Genomic DNA, 27,457 nt, shown 5'->3' on the forward strand with positions numbered 1-27,457 from the left:
TCATTTCTTCAGAATAAACACCGACATCCTTTGAAAATGCAAATAAACAGGAGAACTAAGACATAAAACCAATATTATTTTACCATGGTATTTATCAGACTGTTTTCTCTCAAAAGAGAGGAGCTCCCAAAAGTAAGAACAAGGCCTGGATGTGGTGAGCCTGGACTCTGTGAAGAAGCTGGATAGGATGCTGAAAGCCAACCCTACTAATCCCTCCATTTCTTTCCTGGAATTGGTCCTGCCTAAAACACTGTCAACTGCAATCTTTCTAAGAATTTTGGCACGCACAAACCCCATCAGGAGCATACAATTAAGATCATGGAATCCCTAGAAAACCAATAATAGTAACTACAATTTACTGAGCACTGACTGTAAGCCATATACAACAGTAATCCTTTGTCACACTAACTTTGCTCGATTCACACTAAAAAAAAACTTAATGAGATGCATATTCTCACCTCCAACTTCCAGGTGTAAAAACTCCAGAGGGATATACCACACCTGTCGAGGGTCATGTGGCACTAAGTGACAACCCAGGTCTGGCTGACACCAAACTCAATGCTCCATTATTCAATGGTGCCTCACACCCCCCAAACAAATTACAAAGGAAAAGAAAGTAATTTGACCATGAATCACTGTTGAACCACATTCTCTGAATGGTCACTCCTACCTTTAATCTTTCCTTAAATACATATATTTTGGTTAAGAAAGGTAAAAAGAGCTTCTTTCCCATGGTGCCTTTTCTGCCTTTCTTACCACAAATCTCCTCTAGAATGGGGTAATTCATCAGTAAATCGGAAGCTGCTGGCAAATCTTCAACATGTTAATCTCACCCAGTCTTTCCAGTCCCCTTCCCTCATGGATGTTCCCAGATGGAAAGGAAGGCCGTTTTGGTCATGCGCCATAGATCCCACCATCCCAATGACTTTTGGACTTTAAGGAAATAAAAATAATTCACACTACCCAAAATCCAGGACATAAAGTTTAGGCAGCTCCGTGCTGCTTTCATGGAAAACAAAACTGTGGGGCGCCTGGGTGGCACAGCGGTTAAGCATCTGCCTTCAGCTCAGGGCGTGATTCCCGCGTTATGGGATCGAGCCCCACATCGGGCTCCTTCCTCCACTGTGAGCCTGCTTCTTCCTCTCCCACTCCCCCTGCTTGTGTTCCCTCTCTTGCTGGCTGTCTCTATCTCTGTCAAATAAATAAATAAAATCTTTAAAAAAAAAAACTGGATTAACTCCTTGTCCTATGTGAGCTGAAATGAGATTCTTTTTTTTTTTTGTAAAGATTTTATTTATTTATTTGAGAGAGACAGCCAGCGAGAAAGGGAACACAAGCAGGGGGAGTGGGAGAGGAAGAAGCAGGCTCCCAGTGGAGGAGCCCGATGTGGAGCTCGATCCCAGAACTCCAGAATCACGTCCTGAGCCAAAGGCAGACGCTTAACGACTGAGCCACCCAGGCGCCCCTGAAATGAGATTCTTATAAACAAACAAAACTAAATGCCTCTCCTGCCTGACTTTCACCCACACAACTTTATGTTGGCTTTTAATCCTTCCCTCACTCTTCCTCCTTGGAACTACAACCCAATATACCACAGCACACCAGTCCTTTTTGTTCTGAGTTCTGATCTTTAGTAGAACCCAAGTTGAGACAGACATCCTTTATATCCCACCACATAGCATAATACACTGGTCATGGGATGGGGTGGGGGTGTGTGTTTGTGTGTGAACTCGAAAGACAGATCTGAGTTCAAATCCTGACTCTGCTGTTCACTGGCCCCATTCTTTTTTTTTTTTTTTAAGATTTTTATTTATTTGAGAGTGAGAGCGAGAGAGAGAGAGAGAGACAGGACAAGTGGGGGCCAATGGGGTGGGCAGAGGCAGAAGCAGACTCCCCACTGAGCAGGGAGCCCAATGCGGGGCTCAATCCCAGGACCCTGGGATCTTGACCTGAACCGAAGGCAGACATTTATAATTCACTGAGCCACCCAGGTGCCCCCACTGGCCCCATTCTTTGGGAAAGTGACTTTTCTTTTGAGATTTTATTTATTTACTTGACAGAGAGGCAGCAAGAGAGGGAACATAAGCAGGGGGAGTGGGAGAGGGAGAAGGAAGCTTCCCGACAAGTAGGGAGCCCAATGCAGGGCTCGATCCCAGAACGCTGGGATCATGACCCTAGCCGAAGGCAGATGCTTAACGACTGAGCCACCCAGGCACCCCGGAAAGTGACTTCTTGAAGCCTGTTGGCTTTATTACCACAAATACCCATACACTTTTTTGGTTGGGATTGAAAGAAAAATCTGGAAATAATTTCAAAAATCTCTTTAAGAACAACCTGAGTTACGCCAACCAAAATCTATGCATAAACAAAAAAATTCATATGATGGTGCTAGAAAGGACCAATAAAATTAGTGAACCTTTGGAAAATCTGACCATGAACACAAGAAACGTATATAGAGAAAAGCATTAAACACAAGACAGTAGCTTTAGGCACAGGTATAGTGTTTTTAAAAATTTAAGAGACTGTTGTAATTTCATATCATTCTGTTTCATCCTATGAGCTTATGACAACCATGATGCAAGGAAAATGATAGAATACCACAAAAAAAGGAGAGAAGGCTGAGTTCACTCAGGGTGGTAAGTACAGAAGTCCTAATAAAGACAAAGTGAATCCAACAATGCATTGAAAAGATAGTGCCTCATGACCAAGTAAGATTTATTCTAGGAATATAAGGATGATTCTATATCAGGAAATCCATTAATGTGACTTACAACATTAAAAAGAGAAAAATCACATGGCTATTTTGATGGACACCAAAAAGACCTGTGATATAAAGGTAGGGCCCACTCCCGCAGGTATTCATGTGTTGTTATCACAGCACATGCTGGAGAGGGACGGAATACAAAATATGTAAATCTACACGAAAGAAATGATAAAACTTCACTCTTAAACTTCTGCTTTTTTGTATTTCTGTATTTTCTGATTTCTGTATTATTTGATTCCCGCCCCCCCCCCCCCCCCCCCGCCAATGATCTTGTATTGCCTTTTGTAAAAATAATGATAGCAATGGCCTGGCATGAAGCCTTGAACCAGGAGTTATGCAGAGAACAATCCAAAGCCGTCTTTAGGCAGTTTTAAGTGCCAATAAAGAAATCATTAAGTTTAAAGAACAAATGAGGAGAAAGAATATTAACAGAAAGGGACGCCTGGGTGGCTCAGTTGATTAAGCATCTGCCTTGGGCTCAGGTCATGATCCCAAGGTCATGGGATCATGTCCCGCATCGGGCTCCTTCCCCAGCAGGGAGTCTGCTTCTCTCTCTGCGCCTCCCCCTGCTCTCGTTCTCTCTCTCTCTGACAAATAAATAAATAAATAATCTTAAAAAAAAAAAAAAAAAGAATGTTAACCAAAAATAGGAATAACCATTTTCAGTATGTGTGGAGAAGTTTCCTTCTCCAGCAGGACCAGGGAGAACTAACCCTGTTGTTGTCATTCATTTCGGAACACGTCATGATCTACGAGTTCTAAAGCTGGCTACTTCAAGAAGAGGACAGGGCCGATGAGGGTGCTGGGAGCACCAGGGAGGGAATACAGACTTGCCATACGTGGGACGACATGGGAGGGAGTTCCACAGCAATGAGCAGCAGTTAAAAGGAAGTCCTTAGAGGCCGGGCCAGTGGTTCCCAGAGCAGAGGGTGGGCACCAGGTTCACCTCAAAAAGAAAGATCTTGAACCATCCTGGACACACAGATGAGCAGGAGTGAGGTCAGGATGCAGCAGTTATGGAAACAAAAAAGATTTTTAGGGGAAAGCGTCACCATAGTCACTGTGGTGTCACTGGTGCCCTGGGGCATCCTTAGAACGCTGGGGGTGAGGCCACCCTGGAGCTGACAACCCCACCACCCCTCCTCTCCCAGACCAAGGACTGCCTCTGACCTTGGCCTAAACTTACTGTTATACGACCCGTAAATGTGTTTTTTTAAAGATAATGTTTATCTATTTTTTAAGAGAGAGAGAGAGAGTGTGCACACAAACGGGGATGGTGGGGGACAGAAGGAGAGAGAGAATCCTGAAGCAGACATCCCAAGGCGCATGAAACCCGACACGGGGCAGGAACCCAGGACCCCAAGATCATGACCTGAGCCAAAACAAAGAGTTGGCAACCTACTGAGTTACCCAGGCACCCTGATCCTGTGAATGTACTTAATGCCACCGAATTATACACTTTAAAATGGCAAAAATGGCCAATTTTATGTTACATATATATATTTAGCATCATAAGAAAAAGTATAATCACAAATAAATGATTATTAGTGCTTCACTGAGAGAGGCATTACTGACATGGCCCAGCAAGCCCTATGGAACAGGTAAGTGGAAGAAGACAGTGGCCCAGCCAAAAAGAAAACAGAAGACAAGGAAGACAAGAGGAGGAGACAGTGAGATGGTTCTTTGAGCCATATGAACTGTGAGTAGGGCTCTTGGTGCCAGAGCCAGCACCGTCACACCTGCAGTGTCTGCAGCCCAACCACGAGGGGCCGGACCGCCCATCACCTGGATCTGCAAAAGGAAGGAAGGCAGCCCTCTGAACAGTCTCTCTCAACCACTAAGGTAAGTAAGAACCAGGTAGCACACGCCCTTCATACAGGAAGTAGTGCCCAACAACCCAACGAGAGAAACGGGTTTTCCAAAATGTGGTTCCTTCGAGCAGGAAGGTCTGGGCCGAGACAGCACACCCTCTTCCCAGGGCCCCATGCACCACTGGCTCCTGTAGGCAGCGGTCTGAGGCAAGGCTGACACCCACAGCGGGTACAATTACCATCAAGTGTTCCCAGCCTTGAGAATGAACTGGGGATAATTTCACTGGCAGTGCGGGGACCCTTTCCTACCTATCAATACACAGAACAATACACAATAAACCTCTGGTTTAACAGCAGCAAAGTGTTATTCACAGGATTAAAAAATGAGCAAATCATTTCCCTCCATTTCCTGGAGACAAACATTTGGTTTGATAAGTAAACAAAAAGTCACTTATACTCAAAAGACCATTCAGATGGATAGAAACAGCTCTGATTTACTCCAACGGGTCTGGAGGGGGTGTCATTTACTTCAGTCCACTTAGCGCTGTAACAACTGCTTTTCAAAAACAGACATTGATTCATGAAGATGAACATACAGACTCTCTTTGCAGCATAAACCCCGACAGCCTCAGGCAATAGAAATGTAGTACAAGGCGCCCGCCGGAGGCCGGTATGAGGAAGCGAACAATTACACCGGTATTTAACGCAATCTATTGCTCATCAGAAAAGCGCTTAGCACAGGAGTCAGACCCAGACAGCCACTTAACTGTCCCCTCCAGCGATTACACTCTCTCAACCCAAGAGTGTGTCAAATTAAAACAACTACACATTGACTTTTTGCTTCTGTAAACATTAAGGGGTGATTGACAACTTCAGACTGTCGCCAGCCAGGCATTATCATCCCCCTTCTGGCTTCTCTGCTCCACGCTGAGCAGTCTGTTTCCTTAGGAAGATTCCCACGGAAGGCCAAAGGGTTTCAGGGCATCCCCCCCAAGCCCCCGAAGCTCACCTACAGAGAGTCTACCATCTCTTATCTCTGAACAGCTTCAGATGACTTTAAAAAACTGGGCATTTTAAAATTTAGTATTTGTCATTGCCTTTTAGGAAAGCTCCACGCACCTCCAGTAAAAAATAAGCCAGTCTTTTTCCCACACTACTGTTCTCACTGCTCTACTATGATCCTGATTTTGGAAGGATTCCCTTCTTATTCTATTCTCCTTTATTTCAAAACTGTAAGGGGTGGAAGGGAGACAGCTGAGAGAGACAAGTAAACAGAAGTTAAAAAAAAATAAGCGAGAAGATCTACTCACCACTGATAACCAGGTGAATCATCACCTGGCAACGTGACAGGCTTATTCTGTGGAATCGACACACAGCGCTGAATGTTCTTGGATGATACAGAAAAGGCCATAGGCAAGTGTCAAGTGTTAACCCTTCTGATACTTCTCCCTCTTGGTTCCAAGACCAAAGGGGAAAGAAGTCTTCAATAAGGGAAAACTGGATGTCAACATGCAGAAGAATGGAGTTGGACCCTGCCTTACCTTATACAAAAATGAATTCAAGATGGATTCAGACCTAAATGTTACAGCTAAACGTACAGAAATTTTAGAAAAAAACATGGGGGGTGGGGAGCTTCATGATGTTAGATTTGGCTATGGCTTCTTGGATATGACCCCAAAAGCACAGGCAACAGAAAAAGAACCAGAAATTGGATTTCATCATGATTAAAGATGTCTTTGTGTTTATCAAAGGACACAACACAGTTCACAGAGTGGAACTCACAGAATGGGAAATCATATTTGTAAATGGTATCTCTGATAGGGGCTCCAAGCCACTTTTCCCCTCATGGTTTTAATGCAAGCAATCCTTGGCAAGTCCCCAAGGACTCCCTTGCGCACTGCTGCCCCATGGCCAGAAGACAAGTTTTCCACCCATTCTTGGACTGAGATCAACCAAGTTCTAGTCTATTCACTTCCATCTGCTATTTAAAGTTAAAAGCGTGCAACACAGGCTAGGTCCAAAGATCAGCTAATGTTAATCAGTATTCACTTACCCCTTCCCTAGTTAGTCCTCAATTCTACAGGTTATTTGAAGAAGGGCTCATGTTGCCACAAAAGTTAGACTTCTACTACATTTGCCAAATATGTATTTATTTATTTATTCTAGTAATCTCTACACTCAATGTGGGGCTCAAACTCAGGACCCTGAGATCAAGAGTCATACTCTCTTCTGACTGAGCCAGCCACCCCCCCCAAAAGTTACCTTTAAAATGTTGTTTGTTGAACTTGTTTTACTCTTTTGTCTCAGGTTTAAACACCACACTGCCACTTCCATACAAAACAGCCCACTTGTCCCAGATGGAACTACTGTCCAAGAGACACCTGGGATGATAGACGGGTCTTATCTCTGTATTATCCAATATGACAGCCAGTAGCCACACATGGTTGCCGAGCACTAAAATGTGTCTAGTGTGACAGAAGAACTCGATTTTGAATTTTAATTCATTGAAGCTAAAATAGCCCTATGTACCTGGAAGCTCCTGTATGGGATGGTACAGGCCTCAGAGAGCAGGCCAAAGAGAAGAGTTGCTCTGCTGACAGTCTGAGATTGGACAGAGAGACATGGAGTCAGGAAGACAGGCCAGGCTATGTCACTTATTCTCTATTGAGCAGTTTACTCTGCTCTAAAATAAAGTCAGTAATTTTTGCTCTACCTGCCTGTGGATTCACAGAAAGATACTCGGTCTCTGTCCCTGGTTCCTGGCACATGGCTTCTTAAACTCCTGGAATTTTCTGAGTGATAAGGCTTCTGTCGAAGCCTCTTTGACTCTGATAAGGCGGCACTTGGAGGGCCTCTAGATAGCTTTAGGGTGGGGGCTAAGCACCAGAAAGACCCAGCCTTAGTCAGAAGCTAGGAAAGTCTAGCCATACCCCAACCACACCAGGGAAGGGAGAGGCGCCAACGGCCAATGATGAAGCCTCCATGAGGAAGTTCAGAGAGCTTCCGGGTTAGTGAACACATCAAAGTGCTGGGGGGAGGGTTGCCCCTGAAAACAGCATGGAAACTCTCCACCCTCTCCCCATTCTTCGCCCTATACATCTCTTCCACTCGGTGATTACTGAGTCACATCCTTTATTTTAAACCAGCAATGACCTTGTGTGTGAAGGCCCCAAAATCCCCTTTGCCAGGAAAATAAGCAAAAACTAACTTGTAGCATCACACTGGTGTGAAGCTTAAGGTCATGGAGAGCACTACAACGGCAAAGAGGACAAGGAATTAGAAATCCTTTCCCCAAAATAAGAAATAGGAAGAAAGGAAGTAAGCAAATTCTAGGGGGGAAAACATGGGAAAGAAGAGCATAATCTGGAAAAGAAGCACTCTGGGTGAGTGGGTGTACGTGACCACGGAACTCTCCATCTCTGCAAAACACCCGTGCTGTGGTCATCTGACTGTCAGAAGAGGGCCTGCCATGGGCTGGGCGTGGCATGTCGTGGAGTTTGGAAGGTGAGTGAGTGGTTGGCAAATCACAGACATTCAGCACCAGGAGCACACTGGCTCACCAGGTCTCAGCGTCCTTCTCCTGTGTCCCAAGAAGCTCAGCAAGAGGAGGAGACATTTAGAGACACTGAACTCTTCAGCAGTGTTACAGGCTCCATGGTGTCCCCCAAACTCCTATGTTGACACCCTAGTCCCCCAAGGAGACTGCACGGAAATCAGGCTTAAGTGAGTTTCAATGAGGGAGATTAAGTGAGTTTCGGTGAGGTCATAAGGGTGGAGCCTGGTTGGACAGGACTTGTGTTCTTCTAAGAAGAGCAAGACAGGGGGCGCCCGGGTGGCTCAGTTAGTTAAGCCTAGGACTCTGGATTTTGGCTCAGGTCCTGATCTCAGGGTTGAGCCCCCTGTAGGCCTCTGAGCTCAGCGGGGAGTCTGCCTGAGCTTCTCGCCCTCCCCCCTCCCCTCTCCTCATGCACGCACTCTCACGTACTCGCACATGCTCTCTCTCAAATGAATACATCTTTAAATTAAAAAAAAAAAAGAGCAAGAGAGATGGAAGCTCTTTCTCTGACTCTGAGCACACAGAGAGACAAGGCCGTGTGAGGTCACAGTGAGGCAGCGGGCTACACCCCCAACCACACCTTGACCTGGGACTTCTCACCTCCAGGACTGTGAGAAAATAAATGCGTTATTTAAGGCGCCCAGTCTGTGCCCTTCTGCTATGGCAGCCCCAGAAGAATAACATCCGTAGTATTAGCATCAAACAGGAAGATAACATAGCCTTGCCTGTTCCATGTCCACACACATCAGTTCCTCTCCTTCCACACAGTGGGTTCTACCCATTACAGGCATTCGTGTGCCGAGTGGGAAGAGCTGGAGATTTACTCAAATAAGATTACACACCTATTTCACATATTTCTTGTGGTTTCATAGTTTTTGTTGGGCCCTGTGATAGTTTTCAAACTCAAAATAAATGCAGTGCTTCCACACGATGAAATACTATTTTGCCATAAAAAGGAACAAAGTATTGGTCCATGGTACAATGTGGACAAACCTCAGAAACTTAACACTAAGTGAAAAAGCTGGACCTCACAGGTCACATAAGATTCCATTTCTATGAAATGTCTAGAATAGGCAAATCCACAGAGACAGAAAATAGAACAGTAGTAGCTTCCAGGGGCTGGGAGGGAGGTGCAAGGCAGGAGTGACTGCATATGGGGAATCTCTTTGGGACGATGGAAACACTTCTGGGATTAGGTTGTGGTGATGGTTGTACAATTTTGTCAATATACTAAAAACCACTGAACTGTATGCTTTAAGGAGATGAATTTAATGGAGTGTGAACTAAGTATCAATAAAGCTGTTATAAGCATACAAATAAATAAATCAAGCCCCATGCCACTTCTCTAACCATGTAAGTAACAAAGGCAAAACATGCCCAGACAGGGCTGCATATTTGGAACATTTGCCCATAAAGTTTGGTTGTAACCCTCGTTTCTCTACCTAAAGAAAGAGATCTCTCCCTTGGGTTGCAGAGAGACCTTGATCAAGTCCCAAATAACAACAAGACAGCTGGGCACATGGCTACACCCTTCCACAGCCTGTAGACGTAAGGCTGTTCTCCTGTGGACACGAAGGGAAGGGCATGAGTCCCCAGGATCTGCTGACATTTAAGGGTGACTGTCCCATGCTCTCTGCCATGTTCACATCCCAGGCATGATGCCTGGTGCACAGACAGCTGGCTCTCCGGGAGTTTACTACTTGGGTACTGACCGAGCCACCAGCTTACATCCTGGTGGGGGTTCAAGAAGGAGACAGAAAGGACTTGGTCCTGCTGAGAGTTTCCAGAGTCACTGTTATGCCTGGTAAAGTTGTACGAGGACGTAACTGAACCAAACGCACAGAGAGTATAAATTTCCATTCTGATTCTGAGTGGCAGTGGGTTAAACTGTATTTGTTGCTGTATTAATGGATCTAACCCATAAAACATGAAAAAAGAAATGTGTGGACCCATGAATTACCCAAATGCAGGAAGAAACGCTACAGTTAATGTGGGCAACAATAACTTAAAATCCAGAAACTCTTCACTGAGAAAACCACAAATGGCTTTAACCAAAATAGAAAACCACTCCAAGCATGATTAGCCCTGCCTCTTGTATGATTTTTATAGAAACACAAAAGAAGCAACTCTTAAAACTGCTGACTATGCTTCCAGAAAGTATTGCTGTCCTCCATCCACATTTCGTTTTTGCCTTTTACCCTCGGGCCTTAAAACGGTCATTCAGAGAAGACTTGAACGGATCCTAAGATTGCCAGATTTAGCAAATAAAAACACAGGATGCTAAAATTTAAATTTCAGACAAAATACATAATTTTTAGCATAATAAAATACTGTGGACATAATTATATGAAAATAGTTGTTTGGGGTTTATCCAACCCTAACTGGCCATCTAGTGTCTGATCGTGCAGCCCTCATGGGCTGACTCCGGGCTCTTCTCTCCCTCCCCTGGAGATGGAGCTGATGGAAGGCTTCTGGTCCCTGTCCCACCTCTAGAGGCCAGCACCGAATGCCCACAGTTGTGTCCTGTGCCGCTCCAGGAAGCTCGGAAGTGGCACCGTTAATCAATCTCCAGTAAGAAGACATTGCAACTAAGAGGGAATAGCCAGAAAAAGAGCAGAGGGCAATGATGGGAGGGCTGTCTGTCACTGAGTTTCAAGTGGGGGGAAGCCCTGCCCTCGACTTGCTGTAAATGGGGGAGAAACCCTGGATTCACTGTAGCACCCGATATGAAAAGGCCACAAAATGGTTCTCCTAACTTCCTGCTACACTGAAGAGAGAATTTAAAAATATGTATTAAGATGATCGTGGGGCTGCAGGGCCTGAGTATTATTTTTTTTTTATGGAGCTCATTTTTAATATCAGCACTTTTAGGGTGAATGCAAATAAACCTGACCATGTAATAAATTCAGTGCACTCTTGTTTTGCAGATTTAAGCTAAAACGCCATAAATCTTTTCTTGGAAGCAGCATCTTTCAAGATAACAGAGGCAGCACCAGGATTTTGATACCCACTAAAAAAACAATAAATAAGCGACTGACTTCGGAGACCTGCTCAAGTGCATGTGCTCGGCTGACAGGCGAGGCACTCGCCAGCGGGTGGAGCGGTCCTGTGGGGTTTCTTCGCTTTGCCCTGTATCACAGGAATCGTTCCCGCGCACCACGACAATCCCAGGAAAGAGGATTCCTTGGCTTTGTAAAAAAAAAAAAGGACGGTAAAATGACCACTGCCCACAGAGCAGGAGCAAACCCACTCCTACGATGAAATAACCATCTACTCTAGTTCCCCCCAAAGATTCCGGTTATGCCAATTTCAATGAACAACCGTTGGAAGGTACATAAATGCTGGTCACCATTCTTTACAGCAGAAGCCCAGCTGGAAGCTGACCTCAGCATATACTGTGTACCTGTGTATATGTGCAAGATGGGAAGTATATGCCTATATATAAATACATATAAAGCTAACTTTCAGTGTTCGGAAAACAAAAGCTATCCCCATATAACAGCCAAATTCTGACATAACTCAATTTGGACACCTCATCTGGTGTGCACTGCACTCATTCCCAGTGTAAACCCCACCGCACCGGGCAATGATATACTGTAATGTCACAGCGCAATCTGGATTTACTATAAAGGGCCGCGGACGAGCTTCAGAGCAGTAAACATTGCAGCGAGGTGTATTTCACACTGAGCTGGTTTTTATGAAGAACACTTCACCGCCCAGGCACGGCACCTGGATGATGGATGGTGAAAGATGCATGACAAGCTTCATCATTGTTTGTAAATCTTAACTGTTCCTGCTCACTAACTCTGGAGGCAATTTTCAAAGACAGCGGCCGACAGAAGGACAGCACAGCTCTCCTGAAGGTTATTCAAGTTGTACTTGGCCTGGGCCGTGCCTCCGAGCCGCCGAGGAGGGAAAATAAACTCCTGAGTTACTCCACACAACGCCCGAAAAGCATCCCCGAGGCCCAGCAGATGCAGACGGAAATGAAGAACTCTCCCGTGTGAGGATGCGGAATGCTCCGACCAGAGCAGTCACTGTTGCCTCCAAGTTAATGCCCGCGTGGACGCTGCCTCTTCAGGATTTTTCAATGAATGAATAACGGAACTGGCAAACTTGATGCGTGATGTGCCCACGAAAGCCTGAGTTTCCTGCACTGACTGGGCAGATAGGGGACCAGACGATACCCCTGAGCTCCGTCGAGACAGAATCAGCACAGGCATCCCTGCGCCAGCACTGGCTTCTAGCAATTGTGTACAACCTAGTTATGTCAGCACACACAGGAATTCCTAAAAGTGTGGTTTCCAGAGCTCACACCCTGTGTCTTGCTTAGATGGTCTTCTTTAGCCCAAAGGAAAACCCCTGCAAAGGCCCTGACTTTTTCAAGAGTAAATTAGAGACATAAAAGCAACCTTGTAGTAAGCCACTGACACGCTAGGTGAGCATAAAATACTGCCTCAAAAATTATCTGGGGAAAACAGGCCTTTTATTCACTCTAATTTTATTTTTTTTCATTTTTTAAGGATTCATTTATTTGAGAGAGAGAGAGGAGAGAGAGAGAGGGGGAGGAGTGAGGGGCAGAGGTAGAGAGAGAGACACCTCAAGCTGAGCGTGGAGCCCAACACGGGGCTCAGTCGCACAACCCTGAGATCATGACCTGAGCCAAAATCACAAGTCGGATGCTTAACCAACTAAGCGAGCCAGGTGCCCCTCACCTTAATTTTAAAATAACACAGAACAGCCACAGAAAATAAAAGAAACTATAGGAAAGTAGTTGATTGTGTTTCTATTTACACTCATAATTTCAAAGCTGATAACTATTTAATGTTATAACGTCTGCCTTCATCAAATATTAACACTCTCTCCTGTTAAATACAAAGAAAATGCACATATAGCCACAAAATTAAAACTCGACTTTACTGTGTTAAGTCATAAAGGTATTCTAAAGTTTATATTTAGCTTTGGGAAGAGCAATGTAAATACTACACCTGATATGCTGGTGGGTTTTTTTCAAGGCTGCTTTTCATTTCGGATTGTTTTGTTTTGTTTGTTTTTGCTGTAACACCAACGTGCTATAGAAAGGCACTCCTAGAAGGGGTCTTTCTGCATGATGCATATGCTGAAGGAGTAGGTTCTAGAATTTTATCATCACAGAACAGTTACTCTTGCATGCATAGCTTTAAACTCAGCAGATAGAAGGTTTCCAACCGCCAATCACAGCCATCATCTCCTTGAAAATATTTCACACACGACAACGCCAGACTGTTGCCCAGTGAGGCCTCAGACAAGCTAAGTAAGGCACCACTGAGCCTCAGTTTCTCTACCTGCCAATCGGAAATGAGGACACTTCTCCTCATTGTCTCTGTGCCTCAGTGTCCTCATCCATAAAATGGGGATAATTATACTACTCTTAAGAATTAAATGCGTTATCCCCACTGGGTGCACAGAACCTTATCTTACAGGCACTGTAAGAGCTACCTGTTTGTGAGGAGAGGAAAGGGAAGGGAGGCAAGAGAAACCACAGGATATACCAGCATAAAGAATGCCCAGGGGAGGAGTTCAGAGACCTGAGTTCCTATGCTGGCTCCTGTTCCCCAACACTAGCGGCAAGGCTCAGAGACGTCACGGTGCTCTGCCTGCAACCTCCCCACCCTGCCCCAGCCTCTCTGCTTAGCGTGCTTAGTGAGGAAGCCCCTCTTGACCTTGCTGAAAGAGCTGTGTTATTCATCAAAAACCAGTATATGCAAAGGAGGAAGTCTTTAAGATTTGAGTTTTCCAAAGGGAATGTAAGGAATATTCTACATGTATGAATCTAGGATATGCTGTAGCCTGGAGGCTGTACCCTAGTTTTGCCCATGTCTGCTTTACTTCCATGACTGTTTTACCGGAATGCCAGACTCTGGGCCAGTGAGGCACCAGCGGGAAGGATCCAAGGTTTCTTCTTCATTCAAGAACCCATAGACCATCCCAGGAGCCCTCTGAGAATACGTGTGGTCTCACACATGGCAGGATGTGTGCTCCCGGCACCCAGCAAAGTGCAAAGCTGAATGAACAGGATTCTGCCCTGCACGTGTGAGACCACAGCTCGATGACTCTTGCAGAAGGACCACGTGCATGAACTTCTTCCCTACGTGAGTCTGACCTCCCTTATGTGGGTCCGTGGGAAGTGCCTGCTCTTTCTAGACTGCTGGTGGCCTTGTCGAAAGGCAGTGTTTTACACAGAAGGCATGCCAGGGGCCCATCAGTGCTCAATCTCCCCAGTTTGCTTTGCAGGGTGCTCTTCTCCCGGAGGAAGAGAAAGAGGTTTGAAAAAATAGAAATCTGTGTGTTCTGATCAAACTGCACTTCAGCTCACCTTTAGTACTATTCTCCAGCCACAAAGGGACCTGCTGGTGTCCTTCCACACTCCTCTTTCCTGGTTGTTCCCTCTGCTTTACTTAGCAAACATATTACATGTAATATATTAAAAATAAAGGGATGCCTGGGTGGCTCAGCCAGTTAAGCATCTGCCTTCAGCTCAGGTCATGATCCCAAGGTCCTGGGATCAAGCCCTGCATCGGGCTCCTTGCTCAGTGGGGAGCCTGCTTCTTCCTCTCCTTCTGCTGCTCCCCTGTTTGTGCTCTGTCTCTGACAAATTAACAAGATCTTAAAAAAATAAAAAAATAAGCCTCCAAAGCCTCCTGTTGTTTATTATATGCTTAAAATGATTATGCTTCATCTTCCTCACTCAAAAGAACACAATGTCTAGCTAATTTCAAGAATCCCAATACACATATGTTTAGTTTCAAACAGGGCCCTTGTAGGGCTAAAAACAGGCTGTCCGTAATGACTGTGGTGACTTTCATGTGCACAGCCCCCTGCCAGGCACCTGCAGGCATAGGAAGATGTCTAAGACATGGTGACTGGTCTTCATATGGAAATAAGGGAGCTGACAACTTCTGCCTTGCCTTTTTAACATAATTTTTATGTGACCCATATATAATAGGTAAGGCTGTTGTTATTTTTTTCAACTTTCCAGAGGAGGGAAGTGAGGTTGGAAGAGATGAAGTGAGCATGTTACAGTCAGGCCCAGAGCAGGCGATCTGAGCTGGATCTCCTCTCCTGGGGTGGGACCTACCGCTTTGCAAGCACTGGCCTCCATGGTCATTGCCGACAAATGCCCTACTTAGCTCTCTGTTCAAAGCCAGAGTTGAGGGTGCATGGGTGGCTCAGGCGGTTAAGTGTCTGCCTTTGGCTCAGGTCATGATCCCAGGGTCCTGGGATCGAGCCCCATATCAGGCTCCCTGCTCAGTGAGGAGTCTGCTTCTCCCTCTGCCCTTGCCCCCACTCGTTTTCTCTCTCTCAAAAATAAAAATAATAAAAGCTAGACCTGAAAATAACAAGGTCACATAAGGAAGACATGTTTACCAGTCAAGGGCTTTTCTCTGAAATTTAGCAAATTTCCTGAAGAGTCTGACCTCCCTCAAATCATTTCCTAAAGAGTCAAGTCTAAACTCAGCATTCTATAAATGTTGCATAAAACATATTCAGCTTTCCTTAAAGCAGAGGAAGAAAAGGGTGTTTTTCTCCCCTGAAGGCTTGCCATACGCTTCAGAGAATATACACAAAAAAAGTGAGCCCTTAGATTCTTTGGCCCGCTCTCGTTCCTGTCTGAGCAGGACTCTAAAACATTTCCAGAACATCTTTCTCCCTGACAAGAAGAACTGCCTGAAATGTCAACACACCCCTTACAGGAAGGAATGGTGGGAGTATGTACGGTATTTTGTCACCTCTTGCTGCATTTGGGGATTTATAGAGCTTGTTTCCATATGGGACATGATTTCATCCTCACAACACGTACCTCTTCAACCTGTGTTAAGGGTGAGGAAAGCAAGGGTCTTAGAGAACAGTCTGATACTCCCAAGGCTACACAGCTGGTGAGTGGTGAGTGGTGGCTCTATCCAGATGCTAAGCACACAATGCTTCTACCAGCCCAGCCCGGGGCAGTGGCAGGACGTCACATCACCTCACCAAAGGGCAGTTCTGACACCCCAGGATCACGAGCAGGAGAGACCTGAGGCTGCGACAGGGAGCACCTACCTTGCTGTTCTCACTTGCGAAACTAGTATGATCTTTCGCTAAAATCCAATATGCAGCAGGAAGCAAATCCATTCCACGGAGTGAAAGCTTCACCATTTAGTCGTGACAATTGTGGGGGAGGCAGCATATGCCATCAGTGAAATCAGGCACTTCCAGATTCACTGAGCTACAAAACTGCTAATGTTAAATGGATTCGAAAAGTCACGGAGCATGAGGCCTTCAACTCAGAGCGGCCCTTCCACTGAGCTGGGCCATCTGAGCTTTGGGGAAAATGTAAACGCTCTGTATCCTGCTTCATGGTGCTGCTGACAGCCCACGTGTGCTGACCGAGTAATCCAAGAACAGCTCAGAATACACAATAAGCACCTTAAATGGATGCTTCTTTCTCCTGGAAAGGGCAGAGGTTGACTGTAAAGGGGGGGGGGGTGAGTTTGCACAGGGGTCTGCCACTGTATCTGCCCTGGAACGGGCCAAAGACACTGAAGAAACCAGATGTGCCAGCTCTAACTTTCAAACTGAGACTGCAGAATAAAGAAACAAAAAGATCAAAGTATGTTCATCTTTCTCATTTTAAATTGAAACCTTTTTCCCAGGTGTTGGCCAGCCAAGTATACTCCAAGAACTTCTAGGCAAGAATTCAACATGTAGAGAAAGATGCCTGTTTACAGACATGAAATTCCGCCCACCCACTAACATGAGTGTATCTAGTAACACAGAGGCATGGTTGTGGAGACCCACCTCTTTATCCCGAGTTGAGGAGACGTTATTTCCCGGGTGCCCCAACCACCACTTCGTGATGATCTACTTGCATCCATTACTATGAAGAGGCCACGTTCATGCATAAGCCAACCTTCTGTGTGGGCACTAGGATCGGTGTTCCTCAAGCTATCTGTAGGGAGGGACCTGTTTCACTTTGTCTAAATTTTTTTTAAGATTTTATTTTTAAGTAATCTCTATATCCAACGCGGGGCTCGAACCCACAACCCTGAGATCAAGAGTTGCAACGCTCTACCAGCTGAGCCGGTCAGGCGCTCCAATTTGAGTTTCCAATCTGCCATGGTCTGATACTTTAATGAGACACAACAAAAATGAATTACTAGAATCATAATTTTAAAAAACGGAAAGAAACAGGAGCTGGCTAGGGACATTGGAGCCCTCCTACGCTGGCGGGAACATATTATGGTGCAGCCACTACAGAGAACAGTCTGGCAGGTCCTCAAAGAGTTGAACACAGAATTATCATATGATCCTGCAATTCTGCTGCCGGGTATGTGCACAGAAGAAGTGAACATGGGTCTCCAAACAAAGAACATGAAGATTTACAGCACAGATATTCACAACAGCCAATAAAAGGTACAAACAACACAAATGTCCATCAACTGAGGAACAGAAAAGCAAGGTGTGGTTTATCCACAACAATGGATTCTTAGTAGGCCATAAAAAGGAATTAAGTACAAATACCTGCTACAACGTGGAGAACCTTGAAAATGTTATGTTCAGTGAAAGAAGCCAGTCACAAAAGGCCACATATTATAGGATTCCAGTTACACAAAACATCCAGAATAGCCAAGTCCATTACGACAGAAAGCAAATTAGTGGTTGTCAGGGGCTGGGGGAAGGGAGACAAGGGAATGACCGTTTAGCAGGTACCCGGTTTCCTTCTGGGGTGATAAAAACGCCTTCGAACTACACAAAGGTCATGGCTGCCCAATACTGCAAAGGTCTTAAGTGCTGCTTAATTGTATACTTCAAAATAGTTAATGGTTCATCTATGACAGGTGGATTTTACCTTAATAAAAAAATGAATTCCTAGAAAAATGAAAGACAAAAAATATTCAAGCCCCAAGTTTCAAATTAGATTCAACAGACATAAAATCACGGTGTCAAAATGTTACGTAGTTTTTCTTTACTTTTAATTCCTTTACTCACCTCCTCTTAGACCAGTAACGAGGCCCCCACAGGCCCCCACCCTGGGGCCCACTGCCCTGGACCCCATCCAGTCTTGCTTACTCAGCACCCCACTACTGTCCCTGACAATGGTGGCCGCTGCCCCACACAGCCCGCAGGGCAAACCTTTCCTTTGCGGGACCACTCCCATCAGCACACAAACCTGTTGTGCTATCTCCTTCCTTTGAAAAAGAGGAAAAGATCTTCCTGGAACTCAGCTCTCCTCCAGCTGCTGCCCCATTTCACGACTCCCCTGGCAGCAAAACTCCTTGAAGAACTATGCCCCAGCCCCCACCTGCTCTCCCACACACTCCCGAATGTAGTCAGCCTTTTGTTCCTGCTCCCCACCCAACCCGCCACTTGTCCAGGTCCTCTATCCTGCCTACCGTACAACACCCGATGGTTGATTCTAGCGCTCGGCTCACCTGACCTATCAGCTTCTTTGGCTCTGTTCACTGAAATGTTTTCTTTGCTCGGCTTCCAAGACAGCATGCCCCGTTAGCTCTCTTCCCACCGCGTGGCCTGCTCTTCATCACTCTCTCCCTTGCTGGGCCTCCTCATCCATGACACACCTCCAGATGCTAGAGGGCCCTGGGGCTCAATCTTCAGTCCTCCACTGTGCTCCATCTACACTCACTTCTCTATGGGCTCGCATCAGATTGACTTCAAGTAACATCTATGCGCTGGACTCTCAAGCTTTTATTTCCAGCAAGGATGTCTCCTCTCAACCTGAGACTGAGACTTCATACATCCAATTCCTACTCAACGAGCCACCTGGATGACTCACGAACATCTCAAACGTCATGTGTAAAATTAAACTCCTAATTCCCACAAACCTGTTTTCCCCCTCATGGTCTACTTTACATTAATAAACAGAAACTCCAATTTTCTATTTGGTCAGATCAAAAATTATAGAGTCACCCCCACTTCTCCCTCCCGGGCACATCTCAAATCCATCAGCAAATCCTGTTGGTTCTATCTTCAAAACAGATCTAGAATTAAACCACCTATCATGACTACCACACTCCTACCCTCACTAGGTCACTGCTACCTTTTGCAACGACTACTGCAAGGCCTTCTCCTGGACTCCTTGCCTCCACCCTGCATACCACAGTCTGTTGTTACACAGCAGCCAGAGTGATCTTCCAAAGCCACAAGACAGACGTGTTTCCCTTGTTACCCCTTTGCTGGAAAGCCTGCAATGGCTTCTCATCTCACTTGAAATAAAAGCCAAAGTGTTTGCTATGCTTTACAAAGTCCTACATGACTGGGCCTCACCATCTCTCTGATCTATCTCCTGACACTTTTCAGGATATGGAAGGAGGACAAAATGGTTCCTAGCCTGTTTACCAAGAAAAACATTAAACAGTAGCAACATGGCAAAAGGAAATTTCCCTGGAATCCCCACCACATTCTTTTTTTTTTTTTTAAAGATTTTATTTATTTATTCTATAGAGTTAGAGACAGCCAGTGAGAGAGGGAACACAAGCAGGGGGAGTGGGAGGGAAAGAAGCAGGCTCATAGCAGAGGAGCCTGATGTGGGGCTCGATCCCATAACGCCGGGATCACACCCTGAGCCGAAGGCAGACGCTTAACCGCTGTGCCACCCAGGCGCCCCCCCCACCACATTCTATTTGCATGTTGCAATTTTCAGCAAAAGCAGAGGAAGACTTTAAACTGGGACTCCTTTCTTTACATGGTAAAGAGAGGTTAACCTTCTCTTTAAAGAAAGTGAAGAAAAACTGATTTAATGGACAAATTTATACTTTAAAGAAAACATTAAACCTACTGAAAAACATTGTTTTTCAAATTACTTACAATGAGTCCCCACTTAGATCTTCCAATCATAACTTATTTATTAACACAACCAACAAAAGCATCTCAACCCATACCTGATGGAAGTGATAAATGCAACTGGTTACTGGCCAGCCTTTGTCAGCTTGTCACAAATGAATACACTGCTGTCCCTCCCCACCTACCGCACGCTGCCACCAGCCTCACTCCCACTCAACAGAAGGGCCTGTTCTGAATGCCTACCTGTGTCAATGCTGATGATAAAACTGAGGATCCAATGCTTCAAGAGATGACCCCTGGGGTGTCCCTTTAACCCCCAAACACAACTTCCTCTTCCCACTTCCTTTCCCACTTGCTCTGTATGCATTCTATGCAACACAGAAGCCCCAAATACCATGTATTTGGAAATCTGAAAGCCACACTTCTTTAAAATATTAGCTGAGAGTCGGATTTTCTACTTATTCATATTCTCCTTCTTCACCGCAATTCGAAAGCAGATATTATGGAATTTCACTGTGGCTCTTCCTAGCTAACTCCCTCAGGTGTGAAGCTAGTAGTGAGGGAGAAGGGTACCAGAAGGGTAGGCCTGAGGCCTCCTCATGCTTTCAGACACACGTATCACCAGCAAAAATGTAAGAAACCCTCACTGGTATTCACCCTGTCCCTCCTGGTGAGCACTGGTGCAGCCAGTCCTTTCTGTCCTAGACTGTAACCTCTTTCCTTCTAAGCCTTTTCCTTTTCTGCCATAAATTCAAATGCCTCCCGCTCCTCTTCATATCTGTCCCTCTCTGCTCTAATAAATTTCCTCTTATCTTTTTATCTTACTGCCCTGCTCTGAATTTACACCTTTCCTCAAGAATGCGAGTGCTTCTGGAAATAATCCATTATTCCTGGAGCAAGAAGCTCAGGCAATTTCTTCCTGAAAGTAGGTTTCACTCCTAATTTTCTGTATGAACAAACGTTTCCTTAACTGCTTCATTGCTAAAATCTGCACTGATTCCACAGACAATAAGTTAGGATCCTGACCCTCTAGGCTGGTGTTTTGTTACAGACTAGCAAGCTCACTTAAAAAATAATACCTGATTCATTCACTCATTTGCTTAACCAATAAATAACAAATAAAAGGCATCATAGCAGGTTAAAAAGTATGTAAGATGTATTCTCTATCCCTAAAGAGCTGAAAAGCCAGATAAAAACATAGAATCAAAGACAGTATGAAAGAAGGACCATATGGGCATACATTCTATGGTATGAATATTTATAATATGGAGTTGTGCTTGTCCACTAACGAAAGTCAAAGTGCAATCAATAACGTGTACCACAGTCCCTCTACAGTTCACACTGATCCGTTCCCTTGTCCTCTATATTACACATTAATGAAATCCTCTATTTTATTTCAGTACAGCAAATAAAGCACAACTAGCCCAGCTTTTTTAGACTTTCTTGTTCTGAATGTGAAAATCAAAGCAAGAATCTGATTCTCGTTCTCTAAACACTTGCTTTACAAAGAAACAAGTTCTCTGTAGAGTGTCTAGTTATTCAGAGGACAAACCTGTCTTTTTATTTAGTGGAAGGTAAGATCCAATAGTCGGTTTACTATCAAGTCACATACTATTGCCCTGATTTCTACTTACAGCCGTGACTGTATGCTTCTCACTGATCAAAAGATAAAACTTAAATACGAAGAACTTAAAAACGGGGCCTGGAAACACCGCAGTCATAAAAGACCTGCCCATCGCCGCAGAGTAAATGCTGGGGAGAAGGTTAAAATTGAAGTTGAGGAATTGTGTATTTCAAAGTGCTTTGGTTCATTAAGCAGTCATTTTTTACTTTAAAGCTATTATATCAGAGCTTTTTGCATTGCTACTGCATAAACTCTGAGATCTATTGTATTCAAAAATATTTTATTAAGTTATTTTATTTCCTCTCCCAAAAGATGAATATGCCTTCAATTTTAAAATGGAGAAGTGTTCAATACAGTAAAAGTATTCAATACAGAGAAATTCACTTCACCAAAAATATCAGGACTTAAGCCATATTTTCCTCTGAACCTGTATTTCATAGTGTTCCTCCTGAAAATACATTTTTTAAGCTTTTGATGGGAGTCTCTCATTTTATTCTTGTCACTCCAGGTATTCAGAAAAGAAAAACGTGATATTAAAGCAAAAGCATTCCATAATGGAATACCATAAAGGATACTCACAGAGGAGTCACACGGCAATCTCCCAAGCACTCCTGACTTACAAGATCTTAGAGACGCCTAGAAACCCAGCGTTGGCTACTCATCCTCCCTCCACCCCAATCCAGGCTGTGCATCCGGACACCTACCACTGGCTTTGGCTTCGGAGTAAGAGGGGCCATCCTCGAAAGTGAAGATTTGGGACACACTCTGGCCCAGGTAGGAGGGAGGCGGGTAGTAAGAATGCATCCTGTACTGGGAACTCACTGCATGGCGGTTCTCCGAGTTTTTCATCTGCTTGAGAAAAAAAAGAAGGAAGACACTGAGCCCAAAGTTGCATTTTACAATGATTACAAGAACTGCCTGATTCTTTAAGAGGATAGACTACTGATGTTGGAAGTATCCTCAACCATGAATATGTCCCCCCATGGGGCACCTGGGTGGCACAGCGGTTAAGCATTTGCCTTCGGCTCAGGGTGTGATCCTGGTGTTATGGGATCGAGCCCCACATCAGGCTCTTCTGCTATGAGCCTGCTTCTTCCTCTCCCACTCCCCCTGCTTGTGTTCCCTCTCTCGCTGGCTGTCTCTATCTCTGTCAAATAAATAAATAAAATCTTAAAAAAAAAATGAATACATCCCCCCTCCCCCAGTACAATGACCCTAGAAACTAACTGTGCATCCTTAATGTGACTTTTCTATCTTAGGGTTCCTACGAGAGCCAACATGAAGCCCCATTTGGTCATATGATACTCAATTAACAAGCACTAAGGAAAACAGAGCAATAGAGAGGGGACAGCACTGCTTAGGAGCCAACACGTCACTGTAACTCTGTCTAGTTATTTAGCCATAAGCAAGTTATTTCCTTCCTCACCTTCCTTCATGTGTACAACAGGCATCTCACCTTGGTTACTTCAGAGTGTTCTTATAAAAAGAGCATTTTTAAAAAGACAACATGCAAAACTTAAGGGTAAGCTGTTGTCATTAGCGCAAAGACGCGCCTGATACTGTCCTCAACGTCTGTTCCCACCCCCCTTTCCATGCTCTTACTGTAGCAAAAAAACCCAAGTCTGGGTTCTCCACTTCCCAGACCCTCCTGTCAGCAGGGTCCTGGAGGTGATGTGGATTCAGCGAAAAGGACACGCAGGGAGATGTTCGAGGCAGACTCTGAAGTCATGTGTCTTTCTGGCAATCAGACTCTGCCTTTGGGACACTGGGGCAGCTTTTCTGTAAGAAGCAGCTCCCCACTGCTTCCCGACCTCTCATTCAAAGCTAAGGTGATGTGACCTGAAGGCTTATAAGCCACCCCCCCGCCCCACTTCCGCAAATATGCAAAACTGTTCTGTTTTCTATCCTTTCCCCCGGTACAGACACTGAGCATTACATGTGATCCTATCTTCCCAGCAAGAACAGCTAGACTTCAGCTATTTTATACTGCATTTAAAAAATTAAATTCAGATGGTATTAACTTTATTTAAAAAGTCAATTTAAGGGTATGTTCATTTGGAAAAATCAATTCTGTCCAAGAATTAAACAATAAGTTCAAAATCATGTTTTTCAATCAAATAATGCTACTTGATTAAGAAAACCGTACTAACATGAGAGGCTGGCAGGGTAAACTTACGTCCTGGGCTTCCTTAAGATTATCTATGAAGTTTGGACAATTTTCCACAAAGGCCTATGTGTATTTTGAATATCTGGCACTGCTTGGTGGAAAGGCCTGAGCCCCTAACTTTTGTGGGCTAATTTGAGAAGCTCAAGAGACTCATTTTCAACCCTCCCAAGTGCTCCCCAGCAGAAATGAATGCTCTGATGGGTGGATTACTTCTTGGAGAAGCCAAGAGGACTCTATTCCAATGGATTATTTTCTCTCAGTTGAAGTTTATCTAGCAAGTTTCCTTTATCCTTCCTACTTTCTCTTAAGCATATGAAACGGTATCTCTTCAAGTTCAATCACACAATTTTCATCTCCTACTGTCACATAAATCCTTACTAAATAAGATGGCGTGCAAGCTATACTTGGAAGTAGCCAAAGGGGAAAAACTGGCTACCCTTAATGAGTGACCCCAGGTCAGGAGAGCCACTAAGGGGCCATGAAACCATTGAGGAGGACAGTGATACTCAGTGGTCACTTAACTGCACAGAACCCTGTTGTGAATTAGGCAAGTGCTTCCCAGGGCTCTCTCAATGTGTTATGCAAATGGCCTGGGGGAAGCAGATTTGGATTTGGTAAGTGTGCGGTGAGGCCTCAGTCTGGCACGGTCCCAGAAGATGCTGATCCTGCTGGCTCAAAACGCTCATGCTGGTGACAAGGGACTAGAGTAAGTGATCCTTTCTCTCAAACTTCACACCTTCAGGGGCCCGCAACCAAAAAAGGACTTTCTACAAAAACTCTTCTGACCCATTGTTTATGACTGCCAACTTTCCACCTGAACGGACGGAGAATAGAAATCACGTAAATAGCACTGTAATTTTTCATGATTTTTCGTTTTAATACATGAGATTCCTTAGAGCTAAAGGAATTTTTTCAGGGGTCTCCCGCCTCTAGAATTGCTGCACTGGTAAGACCAAACTCAAACTCTCTTCAGATCAAACAGCCATTTCTGCCTCTGCAGACTCCCTCAAGTCCATTACACAGTCTGTGTAACGACCTCAGAGCGAGAATCCAAGGGTCAGCTCTAAGGCACACAGTGCCAAAACACAAATGAAGCCTCCCCGCCACCCACCGTGGGTGCTGAGGTGGTCACACCTCCTTCTGGTTTGACAACATCTGCAAGTCAGTTCTTCAAGAAAAATGCTTTTCAATATTCCCGTGTACAAGTCAACTGACAGGATTTGAGACCTGCAGGCTCTGCAAAATGCTGGATTTTTTTTTCTTTTACTCTGAATTTGTAAAAAGCCTCTTTTCAAAATGTTGAAAAATGTTCACCGTGCGTCTAGAGCAGTGATCAGCCAACTTTTTTGGTAAGTGGCCAAACAGGAAACATTTTAGGCTTTGCAACCCCAGGGTCTCTCAACAACCGGCAAATGAACGGGCATGGCTATGTTCCAATAAAACTTTATTTATAAAAAAGGTACACTGGTTCACAACCTTCTCTCCCACTGGAGGAAAGGGAGAAGATCACCCAGCACTGATGCCTGGGCTCCACCACTAGAATGTCTGATTTCACTGGTCTGGGAGGTGGCCTGGCCCTAGACTATTTCAAAGCTTCCCAGGTAATTCTTTTTTTTTTTTTTTTAATTATGTTCAATTAGCCAGCATCTAGTACATCATTAGTTTTTGTTCTAGTGTTCAACGATTATTTGTGTGTAACACTCAGTGCTCATCACCACACGTGCCCTCCTTAATACCCATCACCTGGTTACCCCACCCGTCCAACCCCCCTCCCCTCTGTAACTCTCAGTTTGTTTACCAGAGTCCAGAGTCTCTCATGGTGTCTCCCTCTCTGCTTTCTTCCCATTCAGTTTTCCCTCCCTTCCCCTATAGTCCTCCGTGTTATTCCTTATGTTCCACATGTGAGTGAAATCATACGACAATTGTCTTTCTCTGCTTGACTTATTTCACTTAGCATAATCCCCTCCAGTTCCATCCATGTCAATGCAAATGGTGGGTATTCATCCTTTCTGATGGCTGAGTAATATTCCATTGCATATATGAACCACATCTTCTTCATCCATTCCCCAGGTAATACTTATGTGACATCAAGATTGAGAACCAGTGCCCTAGATGTACCAATATATTTCCCACACCCCCAAGAAGTATGAAACCCTAAGATCCCCAGTATTAACTACAAAATGCAAAAGGTTGAGTTTGATAGACTGGTCAACTGCTGTCCGTCTCAAGTTGTATAGTATTTGCAAAGAGAGTCAAATAAATTATAGAGTTCTCTTTTTTCCTTATTTTAACTAAAGCTTACCAAAAATTAAACAGTTTCTAACCCATGAATATTAATTTTTTCCTTTAATTCCTCTTATGTTTCTAGAAAGCATCAGATAACAAGGATTATTTAGAAGTAGGAATTGAAAGAGTTGAACTCAAACACTGAATTTCCTTAATGAATCCCAAGATCACTGAGCTATAAAAAGACTTCGAGGAAAAGAAAAAGATACAAAGGGTCAGACTCCATTAGAGGGTTACTAAAATATGAATTTGCTGAAGCCATTTATCACATCAGCCACATTCAACTTGAAGAATAACCTACAAATAACCATTCATGTGTTCACCTGGACACAAGGATGGTTCTATGTACAGCTGACTCTTGAACAACACAGGAGGTTAGGGGTGTCAACCTCCCCATGCAGTCGAAAATCCACATATAACTTCTGACCCTCCCAAAATTTAACTACTAGATAACCTCCTGTTGACTGAAGTCTTATGGATAACACAGTAAATTCACACATATAAACAGTATTCTTAGAAAGAAGTAAACTAGGGGGGTAAAATGCTATTAAGAAAACAGAAGGAAAAGCAAGCACATTTACAGGACTGTATTGTATTGACCAGAAAAACATTCGCGTGTAAGTGGACTCATGCGGTTCATACCTGTGCCGTTCAAGGGTTGACAGTATTTCCAAGTGCATGTGTAAAGCTCTGAAACGTGAAGCTAAAAATCACAATGTGACTCATCCAGAAAAAGGCATGGCAGAATGTGATTCCACACGCTAGATCCCTTCTAGTTCCCTTCAAACTCTTTTTATCAGTCCTGGCTGCTTTTGGATTAGACAAGTGCGTAAACAAGGAAACACTTGAAACTTGCTTTACTTTAAACCAGTAGTACTTAACTGGGGGCAATCTGTCCCCTGGGGGACATCTGGCGACTTTGGGAGACACTTCTGCTGGTCACAGCTGGGGTGGGGAGGAGAACGGTGGGCGGAGGGCATCTAGTGAGGAGAGGCCAGGGTTCCTGCAATGCACGGGATGGCCCCCACAACAAGAATTATCCAGCTCAGCATTTCAAGAGTGCCAAGCTTGAGAACACTTGCTTGAAACTACCCTAAATCCCTACTCGTGCTCAGCCCCTCACCTCCGGCTCACACGGCAAAGTTCTACCGAGGGACAGAAGTTGTACACAAATTAGAGGCTGCGTTCAGGTCTGCTAAAAGGCGATTATTTTTTTCTTTTATGCAGGGCGGCCTTGTTTCTTCTCAAGATTTTACTTTTTGTTCCCTTAAATTAAACAAATGAACCAAGTAAAAACCTAAAAACCCAGTACTCCAGTGAATTATGACTCCCATTATTATTAGCATGTGGTAGCTGGCAAGCAAGAGACATGTTTTATAATCTTATTACCCACCTCAAGTCTCTGAACCAGAGCGTGACCTACAGATAG

General features: G+C 44.5%; 1 protein-coding gene across 2 annotated transcripts in view; it reads right to left on the reverse strand.

Annotated features, from left to right (window-relative positions):
• DMRT1 (doublesex and mab-3 related transcription factor 1) overlaps nucleotides 1-27,457 on the reverse strand; it is a 105,296-nt gene that overhangs the window by 19,321 nt on the left and 58,518 nt on the right. The window contains exon 4 of one of the 2 annotated variants that reach the window (XM_011225811.3): nucleotides 22,280-22,424. In XM_011225811.3, coding sequence (XP_011224113.2) covers nucleotides 22,280-22,424 — 145 coding nt within the window. Of the gene's footprint in view, nucleotides 1-22,279; nucleotides 22,428-27,457 lie in introns of both variants that reach the window. The other variant, XM_034647253.1, reaches the window with a different exon arrangement.

This window comes from Ailuropoda melanoleuca, chromosome 17 (assembly GCF_002007445.2).
Source record: "Ailuropoda melanoleuca isolate Jingjing chromosome 17, ASM200744v2, whole genome shotgun sequence".
NCBI lineage: Eukaryota > Metazoa > Chordata > Mammalia > Carnivora > Ursidae > Ailuropoda > Ailuropoda melanoleuca.